General features: G+C 35.3%; 1 protein-coding gene across 7 annotated transcripts in view; it reads left to right on the top strand.

Moving 5' to 3' along the window:
- The first annotated feature begins 1,240 nt into the window (after positions 1-1,240).
- LOC116433584 (uncharacterized) overlaps positions 1,241-14,544 on the top strand; it is a 410,336-nt gene continuing 397,032 nt past the window's right edge. For all 7 annotated transcript variants that reach the window (XR_013001492.1, XM_076374507.1, XM_076374508.1 and 4 more), the window contains exon 1: positions 1,241-2,403. Coding sequence is in view for 6 of the 7 variants with exons in the window: in XM_076374507.1 (XP_076230622.1) it covers positions 2,343-2,403 (61 nt within the window). In the remaining variant the exon portion in view is untranslated. The remainder of the gene's footprint in view (positions 2,404-14,544) is intronic.

Raw genomic sequence — 14,544 nt, 5'->3', positions numbered from 1 at the left:
ATTTACTATTTAACATTTATTTAACTACCTATTTATTTTACTAACAAATTATACACGTCCACAAAAAAATCCAAAGATACAATCCCCATCAAAATAAACTCAAAACCGGCGGAGTCGAAAGTTATAAATGAATGATTTAATTAATCAAGTAACGAAAGATTAATATTTGGGTTTAAAAAATAAAGGAACACTGGAACAAAACATGGAATTCATCGTCTAATCTGCGATTAATAAAAGTTAAAGACAACTTCTTTAAGAAATCCCCCGCACGCTCTCTACCTAGACGAGATCAAACTGTATCAGAGTCATAATAGGTCACTCAAAAATCACGCATCAGTATCTACTCAACAAGGAAGAAACGTCAACCTGCGAACTATGCAAAACACGCCCGACTTTAGAACACACCATCGTTCACTGCGGAAGATACACTGTTAGTAGCCAGCAATTTAATATTAACCCCACCAAGGAAGACAACTTAAAAGAACACAAACCTATCGAAGACCTACTAAAATATTTGAAACACGCCAAACTATACAGCAAACTGTAAACCCCCACTGTATGTTGCTAATAACTTCAGTGAGGTTGATGCGACAATATCCGTTTGAGTTCTACGCGCCGCTTTCGCGCTCTTCAGATTTCATGTCGAAGAAATCCAGCGCATTTGAACGATACGAACAACTGACGGCGCATTCACAATCTGGCTAAACGTGCACAACTTTTCAGACGCATACTTTTTTTTATATAAGTAATTCAAATAATACATTTTGTATTTCGTTGTTACCTATTATAAATTAATATACATTTATAATAGTATTAACATAGATTAAGCAAGCTCTACCGCGCTGCTTGGCATTTCTCGACATGAAATAAAAGGAGTGCTATCGCGCTGCTTGGCTTTTCTGGACACAAAAAGGAGCGCTATCGCGCCGCTTGGCTTTTTTGACTGTTTTCTTAAAAACCTGTGGTCTTCAAACGGTTAAATATATATATAAAAAAAGAAATGCTTGGTTTTCTTCTTTTCTGGTATTTAAAGCTTCAATGTATAATCCAGATTATTATAGACAGACTTTTTAGGCTGTGAACAGTGCTCGTTTACATAGGGTAAAGATACACCAGCAATAAAATTAGAGCTGCATTGACCTGAGTTCGGAAATACCAGGCTGGGTGACCGATGCCGAAGAAAAAAACCGACAATAAAACCCGGCAATCGCCGTTTCAGCGTTCACAGCGGCCAAGATTCACGAGGTCATGATCATCGTCGTCAAAGTCCCCGGCTTTCGGGACGAACACGGTATACACCGTCGAAGTGTCGTCGGCCAGCCACGGATTGGTTGGCGGGTGGCGCGCGGGTGCTTCCAGCTCTGACGTCACGCTTCGCCCAGTTTGAAATGGTCCCGGCCGTCAGTCGCGCGCCGAACGTCGAACTGAATGCATGGTGGTGTTCCTCGTTTTCTCCCTGTCGACCCTTCGAAAGTATCGATACAAATTATTCGGTGATAATAAAATCAAACGGTGCCAGTTATCCATTGATCCTCGTAACAAACCAACGCGTGACATAACCTCTAACGCACCAACTGTCATTAGTGTATTGTGTCCGAAGGAAAAGTTGCATATATTATAAATCTTCTCTAAAACACCCTTCGATTCGATTGTTGTCGATGAACGACAATACCGAACGAGGGAACAACTTCCCCATTTTCTTCGAGTAAATCAAAGCTTCGTGTGCGATCCGCGGAATGTTGTCGAGCGATGGATAAGCTTACCCGAAGGAAAGGGCGTCGATCCGAGCAACGTTTGATCACGGGACCACGTGGTTAGTGTACAGCGATTGTGTGACCAACGAGTTTAATAGAAATTGAAGAATCATTGAAATATTAACTGTAGAGTGGTCGTTATGATGTGTTTCCACTGTCGAGTGGTGGTTTAGCTCCCGTTTGACGAGCATAACCTATTGCGAAACCAATTCGTTCGATCGCCTGAGTGACGGGGACCATTTTATGGTGGTGCATGGACCGCGTGTCGAGTATCGCTGGGATCTGTTCGCGTTGATTTAATATGCGTGTCGCGGGGAAACGGACCGACGATACATTCGACGCCGGGCATCTGACTTTGACGTATCCACGGATGCCCCTTGAGGCGTGACTCCTCGCAACTCTCTCCGTCAGAGGTTGTGTCGCCGCGGGAAAGTGTTTTGCTCCGTTTGGTACTTCGCGTCAGTGACAAAGCGCGGGGTGATGTGCTGGTGTCTGTGTCGCGTCGGCTGAGCAGTGCGCCGCGGTGTGTACCGGATGCCAAGACGATAATCGGTTCCTTGTCTTGAGGCCGCCGCGACCTGTCTCATCATGCTGATGATCGTTTTGCTGTTCCTTCTGGGCCAACCGCTCGCGTGGGCTGACCATTTGGGTGAGTCTACGATTTATTTGTTGTTTGCGCTTCCCGCTGCTGGACTGCGGATTTTGTGGTCGGTGTTAGGCGTCGGAAGTATGGTGTGATTGAAAGGTTTTAGAAAATTGATATTTACGTACACAAATTTGTGGGAACAACGATTGCAGTGAAATTTAATTTTTATAATGTTAATAATGGCTTTTGTAAGTGAAGTTTGAAATTGTATTTTATATGTCTATATTATTGTAAATTTTTAATAATGATACGCGTGTTTATTCATTGTAAAAAGAGTAAAATGAAAATATGTATTTATACACATATCTGCAGTCTGTTTATTAGGTTGCTTAGAAGTGACATGTTCTTTGGCATATTTTAACCATTTTGAAGGTGCTATAAGATTAATGTTTTATTATGAAGACTGAAATTTATAATCGATCAGAAGGAAAACAAATTCAATTTATTTATGTATTTTCAAAGAGAAAGTATAATACAATATAGAGGATGGTTTTATAAATTAATCATACTTTAATAATTAATAGGTATATAAATTTTCTTTTGTTATATCACTAAAATGAGTTATAGATAACATTTGTTATCGTTCGTATTAAGCGTGAATTTTGTTTTTAAAGGGAAAAATTAACATTTGATAATTATTTATCTTATATGATTTTACAAATTCGCTTAATTTTATACTTAAAATTAGGCAATAAAAATTAGGGGAAATGTATTAGAAATTGTAAAATTACGTGAACACGTTATCATAACTTAAATTTTTAGTTGTTAAATGAAACTGACATTTAAATTTAAAGTAGATACTAAATTGATGTTGGTCATTTCAGCCCATAACACGATTGTTTCATGCGTAGCACTTTGAATAAAGTATTGCATGGAATTATAAGGACTTTAGTCACTTAAATCATTATACTAATATGTTATTATCAGCCGGCTGATTGGAAAATATTGAATTTGGTATTCGAGTCATTAATAATTTTACTGTCTAATGATATATGGAAACCGTAATGAATTTTACTGCAATTGGTGCCATTTCATCATCGAGGTGATTCCTTGTGGCCATAAAATCATGTTATGTATTGACAAGTTTTAGTCAAAGTCTCGATCAAGATTTATGTATGTTCACTGAAAGAATATTCAATAAGAAAGTTGTTTATTCTTCGAGTAAAAATTTAAAAACATTCAACTTAATCGTTAAAAATTGATTCTTACAATTAGTTTTCAATATTAATTCTGTTTCTTATCCTTGTCTAAGAACTATAAACAGATATATGTTATACTGAAAGGATGGGTAGATAATATTAAGTCTTAAAAACAGTAAACTCAATTAGTACTTTTCGACGTTGAATTTGTCAATATGGAATTACACATTAGTATTAGTAAGTCCAATATAAGTCAAAAGTTAATATTACAATATTATCATTCTATGTTCGAATCATTTATTCTAAAAATAAATATTTCAACCTCTTTAGAACCGAATTCTTTTTTAGAACAAATACAGATGACTCTAGTTTTTGTTTGACTACAGTTTAGTTTTTTAAAACTGATACGAATTAAACAATATGAAGACGGACGGAGGCATTTATGAAAAACATACGAAGAAAAAGTATGTGACCGTTCGATGGACGTTAATGTTAGATTAAGATCAAATGTTCACATATGTGCAAGTATCTTTGAAGATTTTAAAGGAGAATATAAAACGTTAGCAGTGGTAATTGTACTCACAATTTCCATTTCCCCGTAAGAAATAATTTTTCCTTAGTATCTTTTTGTCATGAAGGCAGACGCGAATGAATTGTAAAACCCTATGAATTTTAATCGGACCTTTGCGTGTGTGTATACATATACATATACGTATATCTATGCCGGCGTTTTATGCTCGTCTTAAAATTTCGTCGTAAAGAAGTTTTCGAGTTTAAGGTTTCGTGTCTCCGTACCGGAGTGATTCGTTAACACTCGGAGCTCCGTTCAGAAATCTGACCTGGTTAACACATTGCGTACTGGCTAATTTTCAGAAAACTGAATTGTGTGGATGGCAATTTTCATTGAGGTCAACTTATATCACTGTAAATAGAAAAGCTTAGATATCATATTGTTATGTAATATATTTTAAATAGATAATGAATTCGAGTTAAATTTTACATCTTTTCAATGCTATGGTAATTAGCGAAGTCCCATAGCTAAGTGTCTTTACATAAAAACGAGATTTCTCGTTACCGGTACGCAATGTGTTAACATCATTAAATCCTACGCATTCTTATATCTCCACGGTTCCGTAAATGGCCCCTTACACGCGGTGTTCCTTTTTTACGATACGCGTGTTGGAGGAAATAGAAAATTATTTCATTGTTAGCGAAGACAACGTTAGGAACGAAAAATTATCAAACTGAATAGGTTCCTTTTTGGAAAAAAACATTTGTATTATTTTCTAATAAGAAATATTTATGTTTCCATTGTGAAGTCCTTGTACAACTCTTCATTCTTTGCTCACGTAATTACACACGTTATTAATAGAACAATACGTTAGAATGATTTAAGCGTTATGTGATCATGTATTTTTATCCTTCGGTGGCAGTGCTATAAGAAAACGTTATTCCAAGTTCCGCTTGATGTAATAAACTTTGTAACTTGTTTTGCCACGTTATTCCACGAGAGTTGTCATTTCTTATGACAACGTTGTTCATTGGTAGATCATCGGTGCAGTAATAGTTCAAAATAGAAAATGTTTGTAACATACTTTCAGCATTTGATCATCAGATATAAATGAAATTAGATGCCAAGCTTCTTGATGATTTTGAATTCCAATACACAACTTCTGAAAATTAGTGTAAAAGCTTAAATTTGAAAGAAATTGAATTATTACAATACAATCTAATTATTACAATTTTTTATTTTTGTCATTCACTCTACTTTCTCCCTTTAACTGCAGACTTTAGATGTTAATATTTAAAAAGATGTTGAGATTATGAAGAAGTAATTTTTACATTAAAATTAAAATAAATCTAAGAAGATTTCAATATTGTTGGCGTAAGAAGTTTTCTTTCTCAGAAGTTTCCGTTTAATCGTAAGTGACTTCAACTGTCGTTTCCCTAAATCTAGGAAACCCGTAACGGTAATATAGCATAATCGCTTAATGAAGTTAAAGCCGTAGTCCCCGCTACGCGGATGTCTGTAACACTGGCATCTCGGTGGATATTAGTTAGAAATGTCTCGTTTCGAGGCGTCACACTGCAAACCTTGGTTGCATATCTCTGCCCCGTATTAAGCTGGATTCTCACTATCCGATAACTCATTAGTCTCTGTCGAAACATTCGTCTAATAATGTATAGAGAATAGCACTACACAAATAGCATGAATATTACAAATTGTCATATAAAATCCATTGAAATATATTTCGACTGTATGCTTAATTTGAGTCAACAACTGATAATTTAATGTCTCACTTTGTTTTGTATCTTAAATAATAATATCAAATTTCAATGTCACAGTAAACAATGAATTTAAAAACTGAAAACTAAATTAATAAAGTATTCATTTTGTTTGGATAACTTCATTTCATATACCAATATCGAATGATTATTAGTGATGATTTTTATGCTACACATTTATTCACTAATAAGTAAATTGCATTTATTACAATTCATTTCTTAATTATATGTTACTTACTTTTATCGTATTTCCTATTGTTTTTCTATTGCACGACAAATTTTCTTTTTGATAATAATAAAAAAAGAAATAAAGAGATATCATGATTATAGAAGAAAATATCGATGTAGACGTTATAAGCAAGAATTTAGTTTATGTAAATTCATCTCTGTAGTGAAAATCGTGAAGATTGGAACTCTGCTGTTGGAGACATTCAAGCTTCCAAGAAACGTTGTTAGATTTCCTTGATGGTACAAGAATTTGTTCGAAACTACGCCTGGAAGCATTCATAGAAACGATAACGTGTTTTCTGATAATTCTGCTAATTAAAGGTCTATGGAGTGTCGTGCACTGTCTTATATTAAACCTTTTTGCACCCGGGGATCGATACAGATCGTTCGAGATCCTTCTTTAAACGAATGTTAGCAACTTTGATGGAATTTATCGAGGCACGTAATATTGGAATATGATATTTGCGCAACAACTTGGTGGTGTATGTCTTCCTCGGCAATTTCCTACGTTCTTTGAATTTGCTTGATGCAAAGCACTTCATTTGATCATACAGTCAATTTAGTCAGAATCGTTAACCGCAGAGGTACTGTGAAAACCAAGTATCGTATTCATATTGCAAATTCAGTGCATATTGCACAGTAAATTGAAGTGGAATACCGATTTTTATATTTTTTTCTTTCATTGAGTTATTTAAGAAAAAAATCTATATACTTAGATACTTTAAAATTCTTCTTTTAACCCTTGACCTACAATGTCGTGTCAGACTCGTGGCGAAAATTTTAAACTGAAACTTTTTTTTAATATTCATTAAATATTACATTTCTATATTTGCATCAAAATTTTGCCTTTTCCTCATAAATTATTAACGATAAAGTAGTTGTAAAGATCATAGTTAAGAAATAAATTATCTTTTTAATGCAATATTTTGCATTTTCAAGTAATGAAAACTAATAAATTATTTGATCCTACCAGCCTTTGCCCATTCAATACCTATCAAGACATTTTCGAAATGAAAATCGAAACCGTAACCATAGTAACGGCATAATTTCAAATTCTCGATTTAACTTTGAATTTGAAATATTACCATTACATAGTTAAACGTGGCGTAATACGAATTTATGATAAATGGATCGGATTATAGTAATATTATTTGTACAGGAACTGTGAATGACTAAAATATGAGCTTACTGCAATTAAGTAGTAAAACAGAATATCTGCGAATATTCGAGTCGCCCCGAATCTCGTAATAAAAAAACGGGACGTTTATTGATCTCTCTAAAGTGGTGCGTAACAATTTTTGTTTGCATAAGCATCCGTAGTCTAACTTCTTGTAATTCGTTGTAACAGCAAGCACAGACGCGCGCCGTTTTCACATGTATATATGAACACGATATTCGTTGCAATGAAATCAAAGTCGAGTTGCGTTAATGCAAGACGATAAGCGAAGAACTCTTCTCACAGCCGGTCGGATTAGATTTAGCGGGATACAGATTTCCCGCGACCGTTGAAAGGCAGAGCGGAAGTGGCAGTTCGCGGTTAGAGTATCAATCAACCGCTTATAATTGGCGTTCTTTATTTTCTCGGGTCGGCCGGTTAAACGATAACGATCCATCGCACGGATCAATGAATAATGGATAATTATCGCTGACTATTCGCGAACCGGAATGCGCCCGGAGGTTCTTGGAAATGGTTATGCAAAACGGTTTAATGATGTGGTGTAAGAAACTTCGTTTGTGCAATTAGTCAGTGAACTGCTTTAAAGGTTCTTTGTTTCCCAGGGAATTTCAGGAATAAATAATGCTCTCGGCATGTATCCCCAGTTTTTTAAATGCTTCGCGAAGAGAAGTCATTTCTCTTTGGTAGAACAATGTAATTGGTGGTTACTTTAGGATTGTGCTGTGGATGTTTGTGTAAATACAGATTTGTTGAGAACGTATTTGCAGGAGCTTTGATTAAAGATGTTACGTTTAGTACGGATTTACTGCGTTTATTCTACATTTTTATGATTTCACATTTTTTAATGTTTATAACCGCTTATATCAGTGTTCTTATAATTTCAATTACATTTTATATGAAACAAAAGTATTTAATTACAGATGTGGTATCGTTCTATATTAAAATTACTTTCAAAATCAACATTCTTTTTATTCTTGTACCGAAAGATTATTTGTTAGTTTTCTACGCGTAGAAAAGACCAATTTTGATTAATCTTTATTAGCATATTCCATATCTGATAGGTACATATAAATGATAACACGTTGAAAAACTACAAATTTAACAGTAATAATTTAGTTTTCAATTAAATCAATACTCTTGAAAAGTTCAATGGTTTAAAAATTAACACTAGCCGTACCAGGAACCGGTCAAATGGCCGAATATAAAATTCAGCGTATTCTTTCGGTCATTTAACTTGATCTCAATTCCTATATTGCTCAATTATTCAGTTTTTAAATTTTTGTCTTTCTTTTTGGTTCCGTTTCCACTAAGAAGAGTTTATTGTCCAACTTATTTAGTTTTTATTTGTAGCCAGTTATTCGACTGGCTGCGGAAGGAAAAATGCCGGTACGGTTAGTATTAAGAAATACGGCTGAGCCGATGATGGAATAGCAAAGCCGACGTGATCCGAATAGATTAATAACTCCAATTGCAACCTAATCCGTCACGAAGTTCCCGTCCATTTTTCGCGATCCGATGGAATACATATACTGAACTCGCGCCGTTTCTATCGACACAAACGCAGATCCGAAAATCATCCCCCCGCTGAGCCACGAAAGTCGAGCGAAGACATCCGGGAACGATACCTAAAACTCGGGCAAACTCGTCAGGGAAGATGCCCGCGGGGAAACAGGATAGGAAACAGAATAAGAATAACGAAAACAAGGGGAGTAGCTTGGCCGATCGCAGAATGGGGCGGTAAAGGGAGCAAGCGCGTAATTACCCTCGTAAATCCATCGTATATCCGATAAACGGAAGACCGACGGACCCGGGAACCAGCGAAACGGAGACGTATAATGAAGAACTGCGCCGCGAGCCTCAGGGTCTCGCGGATGACACTTTGTCGATAGTCAACGACCAGACAGGCGAAACGCTCATAAATTCTTATTATAATTGGCGCGATCGCGGACCAACGGAAATTATGATTGGCCAGTGTGACCGTCCCTTTTCCAGCCGCTCAATGCAATGGTTCGAAAAGTAGCCGCCATCTCTATAAATCGCCTCCAGCCGCGCGGCAGGCAGACGTCGCCGGGGCTATTCCGCGTGGGATGGAAGTCGCTGGAAATGGGGTTGAAATGCAAAAGGGGAAAGAGCTCCAAAGTAAACGCTCGGAAGCGGGAACGAATCGCAGGGCGGAGCGTTGTATTTTCTTTCGACGCGGAAACGAGCTTCCGATGCTGCGGCTGGCATTGAGAATCCATTTGTTATCGTGTTTCGGATTGACTGTGCAATAGCGTAGTGTCGTTTGACACTATAATATTGTCGTTTATTTCGGCGTTTATGCTATTGATGAATTAAGAGAAGATTATTATTCATGATTTCGGACAGTTGTTGGAATTTCGTATTTCGAGTCTGCGGTTAACTGTGTAGAAAGTCTTCAGGTAATTCGATTAAAATTTTATTTGATGTAAGAAATTGTTTTCAGCCAAGAAGTGTTACCATAATATAGAGTTTCTTAATAGATGTTCATTGATTGAATGTAAATAGGTTTTCACGTGAACGAAAATCATTAAGAATACCAACTAGTGGAATAAGTTACTTTAAGAATTTAATTGATTTCTGTATCTTATTATTTTAGTTTAATTAAATGAACAACTTTATTCAAATGCAATCGCTAACGAAAGCGACTTTATTTTTCAGTGAATGATTTATTTCATTTTCCATTAAATTTCAGTTCTTGTGTTTAGTAAAGTGCCATACAAAAATATTAGTTAAATTTTCTTATTGTGCCATAAAACCTTTTCTTCCATTCGCAGACATGTTTTTTTATGTTGTGTTGTTTCATGGCGTCGTTTGTTTAATTATTTAAAAGGAGTTTGTGCATTACTAGGAAGTGTACTTCTATGTACGTTTTGCTGTGAAATGATATCCTCGTGATTACAATTCTGCCCCGCTTAGAACAAAAGCGGAAACTTCATGCTTTCTGTCTTAAATTAACTACAATTAAAAATATATGTTGTAGGTTACGTATAACGCAAGGTGAATTTATATTTTCCCGTATATTTAAAAAAGGGGGACTATGTTCGTTAATATTGCAACGTTTTCATAACTGTATTGATCAGTTCTGTTTACAATAAATGTGACGATTGTATTTTTTTTTTAGTGAATCGATTTTTCACTGTAATGAGATACTATTGCATCATTCTCTCGTATTTTATATTAAAATTATATTCTGTTTATCGAACCTACGTTGCAATGTGGTTATGATAGGTTATTCAATTTGCGTTATTGAATATGTCATGACTAATAGTTGCCGGCCATAAATTTCGTCCAATTACATAGAATTGTATTAGTGTAATCAAATCGTCACTCACGGCTCGCATAAAGACGAACTATCGCTGATTTGCTCTTTATTTGCAAACTTGTCAGTCACCTGATCGCATGTTCTATCAATTGAAATTTATGAAAGTTGTGTATATGTATCCATCATTAGGTTCATAGAAATTTATAGTACAGATTATTTTATTGTTCTTAGAAAAATATAAACTTTATATAATACGTACTATGTTACGCCTACCATTAAGAAATTCAATTTCAACATCTTTACCATAAACATATCTCGATACTATAAAACAGAAAGTGATAAAAAACTCGTCTCACAAGTCGACAAAATACAAAATTTGCTCTCAAACTTTCACAAAATCTGACATTATCAAAGTTCCTATAATTTTCCAACCCGTTGTACTCGAGATACGACTTTCAGTCGCCATTCGATTCGAAGCAGTGAAATTATAAAATTTCAAATTTAATATTGAATTCTGTATAATACACCACCACACGAAATATTGAAACAAAACACTTCCGTCTTTTAATGTAAAGATCTTTCTTTACATCAGTTGCAAAAAATATCATCAATGTTTGACCAGGAAAACTATGTATATTTCTAGCAAAAAGTACCGTCGAGTGCTAAGGGTTAATCCTCATTCCATCTTTTTAACCAATAAATTGCGTTTGACGAGTATACACATTATCTTAAAACGCGAAATAGTACTAAGGTTTTCAACGATAAATTATTTATTTTTTCATATAAATTTGTAATTCTTCTTTGTTTCGCTTTAGTTTTTCGTTAAAATAGATTATAGATACATTTTCCCTGCGTTTGACGAATGTACACTTTATAATTTGATTTTACTGCGTGCATAATGAGATTTTTCAAACTAAATTTCACGGTTGACTGGTTAATTCTAAACTACCCCTATTTTCGAGTCGACACGCATAATCAGCCTAATACCACTCTAACCGAAACGAACGGCAGAGAACATCGTTGAAGCGAGGAACTGGGGAGACAACATGTTCTTAGCGTGTTGTAAAGTTCTTTTCTATTCTACCCGTTTGTGTTCCGCGTTCTTTTTCGGGGGAGAAGAAAACTTCCCGAGCAGGGTAGTAGCTCGTTCCCCAAGCTTTTACATTTCTACTCCATTCTTCCGGCTGTTCCCCGACTCCCGATTCAACGAGTCGCGCAGCTTGGCAACAGTTTAACGTTCCGCGTTTCGCGGAAGTGCATTTGCCTATTGTTCAGACCGGGGCTCGTCTTTCCACGGGATTCGAATGCACGACCAATCCGCGTATCTGCTCGTGCGTAAATTCCTCCCCCGTTCATGTCCCACGATATTGGGCCCATTTAGGGGGCGTAATCGGCTCCAACTGATATTTGAATTTGACGCCGGCCTCTTAACAGCCATAATCTTCTCGCTGTTGCGCGATTCAGCCGCTCAAAACCGGGCTTTTGTTTCAATCTTGCATGCTGCCTTCGAGGATTCCACATGATGCGTCGTATGCATAAAAAGAAGTACCTGTGTACTAGCTTCTACTAGGAATTTTGTAAGTAAGCATTCTGCTTTATATGCATAAAGGGCGAAACATTAACTAATTACTCATATTAAAATATTTGAGGTACAAAGGATTAAAAGCGTAGCAGTAACTATATACATAGTATTCACATTTCTTGCCAGCGTAACTACATAGTGGTCACATGCTATCCACGCCAGTTCTCAGAACTGGCTTCTCGGATTTTCCGTATCTCCCTCATACTCACTATTTCTCACTGTACCTTGCAATCCATTCAGACGTGAACAAGCTAGAGGAAGAAAATAGTCGGTAATTCCCGGAACTCTACCTTTCTCGATAATGCTTGTGATAAGACCCTTAACTTAGGATCACTAAGCGGATACCTGCAATTGTAAATCACCTAACCCCGATCAAGTTAAGCCATAGGTACTCACTTCGAACGTTATTCTAAGAATCATAAAAAATAGGGGTTCTAATTAAAGAAAAAGGGTATTAATGGGTTAAAATAATATACACTTATAATAATATAAAATGTAATGGCGAAAACTATAATAATATAAAATATGAACTAATAAGTACGAATTTACATTAAAATATATTGCACATATTTATTACCATAAAAGATGTTTCACGATTCCAAAAGGCGTGATTATATATTAAAAGTTCATTTAATTCAACAGTATACAATTGCTATCAAAATCATTGTATTTAAATCTCTAATATCTCAATGGTTTTGTGATAGTTAATTAATTGCGCTTCTTGGGATGGAACCATATTCGGGCGCGAAATCTGCTGATGCCCGGATCGAAATCAGTGAACTCGAACGTTTGTCCGATATCTGTTTTGATTTTAGCGCATATTTGTGACTGAAACTGCAAACTGTTGTGCCCCGCTGATAAATCGAGATTCATACTCATCGAAAGAGGAATCCCGTAAACTAGAGTACCGTCGATGTGTTACCAGTATATAGTATACGTCGGACCTCGACGCATTGATTATTCCGTCAGCGAATAACGTTATATTTGGCGAGTAGTTATATAGGCAAAAATATTAAAACGAGAATGTATCATTGAGTCGGCTTGATACGGATTTTGTTTTCATACGTTTACCAAAGTAGGCTGATACTGACGGGAAACATGGAAAATATTTGTTTGAAATATTTTGACAAATGAAGATATCTCGAACATTATTCTCAAGCGTTTTTAATAAATGAGATATGCGATTTTATGATTCGTATAAGAAAATATACGAGACCAAAAATTTTCCGTTAAATTATTGCGACGCTTTTAACGTTGTCTCGAACAAATATTCCTGTTGAAAGTGTTTGTTAAATCAGTCAAATGTGTGCGAACGTATTTCACCAGCATTTTTTCCTTTTGATGAAATAAACTATGTTCAATTCAATACAAAAGCTTTTCAGATTGCTCCTTTGAAATGTTGCTTTTAAACATTTTTTTACGATGAAAATATTTCTCAAAGAAATAGAAGCGGAGGTTTTTGTGTGTGTTATGTTGAATTTGATATGAGAAACGATAATTGAATTGTATAAAGAAATAAAGGCAGGGGCTTTTGTGTTCTATATTGAATTTGATATGAGAAACGATAATTGAATTGTATTCTTTTTTTATTTTATTGGATCTTTTGTTTCATTCTTTATTTTGTTTCTTTGAATTGGAGCACTGCAATTTTATGGTTTCATATTTCCTAGAACTTCATGGATATTCCGCTTTCATTTCAGACTATTCTTTAAATTTTTTTCTTGATTCTTTTCATATCTTTTTCGCATTTTTCATTATTTTTAATTGCTGTCAAATCAATTAATATTTCTTTTGATGAACGTATGTTTAACTTACACTTATAGTAGAATCCCACTGAAAGTGAAGAAATTTAATTTTTTATGTACTTTTTTATGTACGAACAACTTATTTTACAATTCTTATGAGTAAAATTAAATTGTTAAGTGAGTTCCCAGAAATTTACTACAGTTATCATACTGCTTACAATATTCAAGTGCAGAACCTTTTCCTTGACGAGCATATACATGTATTATAATGTACACCAAATATTAGGAATATAAAGGTAATTATTGCTGAAATTGGTATAATTACGGAGAAATAGCATTTACAGTGTGCAGCAATACAGTTGATACTGTATCGCAGTACACTCGGTGCACGGTCTACTTAATGAACGTGAAATTATTCGAATGTAGGTTGGTAAAGCGATCGCTCGTCGCGTTTATTGGGTGGGATTGATGTGATAGAGTTGGTAACACGTGGATAATTTTCGAATAGATCCTGTACCGTGACACTACGAATTGATCATCAATCGTCAATTTGCTGTTGTTGTTCTATGATCAATTCAACGGAACGATGGTTCCACTAGTCTTATAATAACATTTTGTTAAAATGTAATTGTGTTTTTGCAAATGTAGGATTGTTGACTAATGTTTATTCTGTGAAATTCTTATTATTCTTGTACCTTTGATTA

This window comes from Nomia melanderi, chromosome 2 (assembly GCF_051020985.1).
Source record: "Nomia melanderi isolate GNS246 chromosome 2, iyNomMela1, whole genome shotgun sequence".
NCBI classification, from domain to species: domain Eukaryota; kingdom Metazoa; phylum Arthropoda; class Insecta; order Hymenoptera; family Halictidae; genus Nomia; species Nomia melanderi.
The sequence above is the reverse complement of the archived record's forward strand: the minus strand, read 5'-3'. Positions and strand labels throughout refer to the sequence as shown.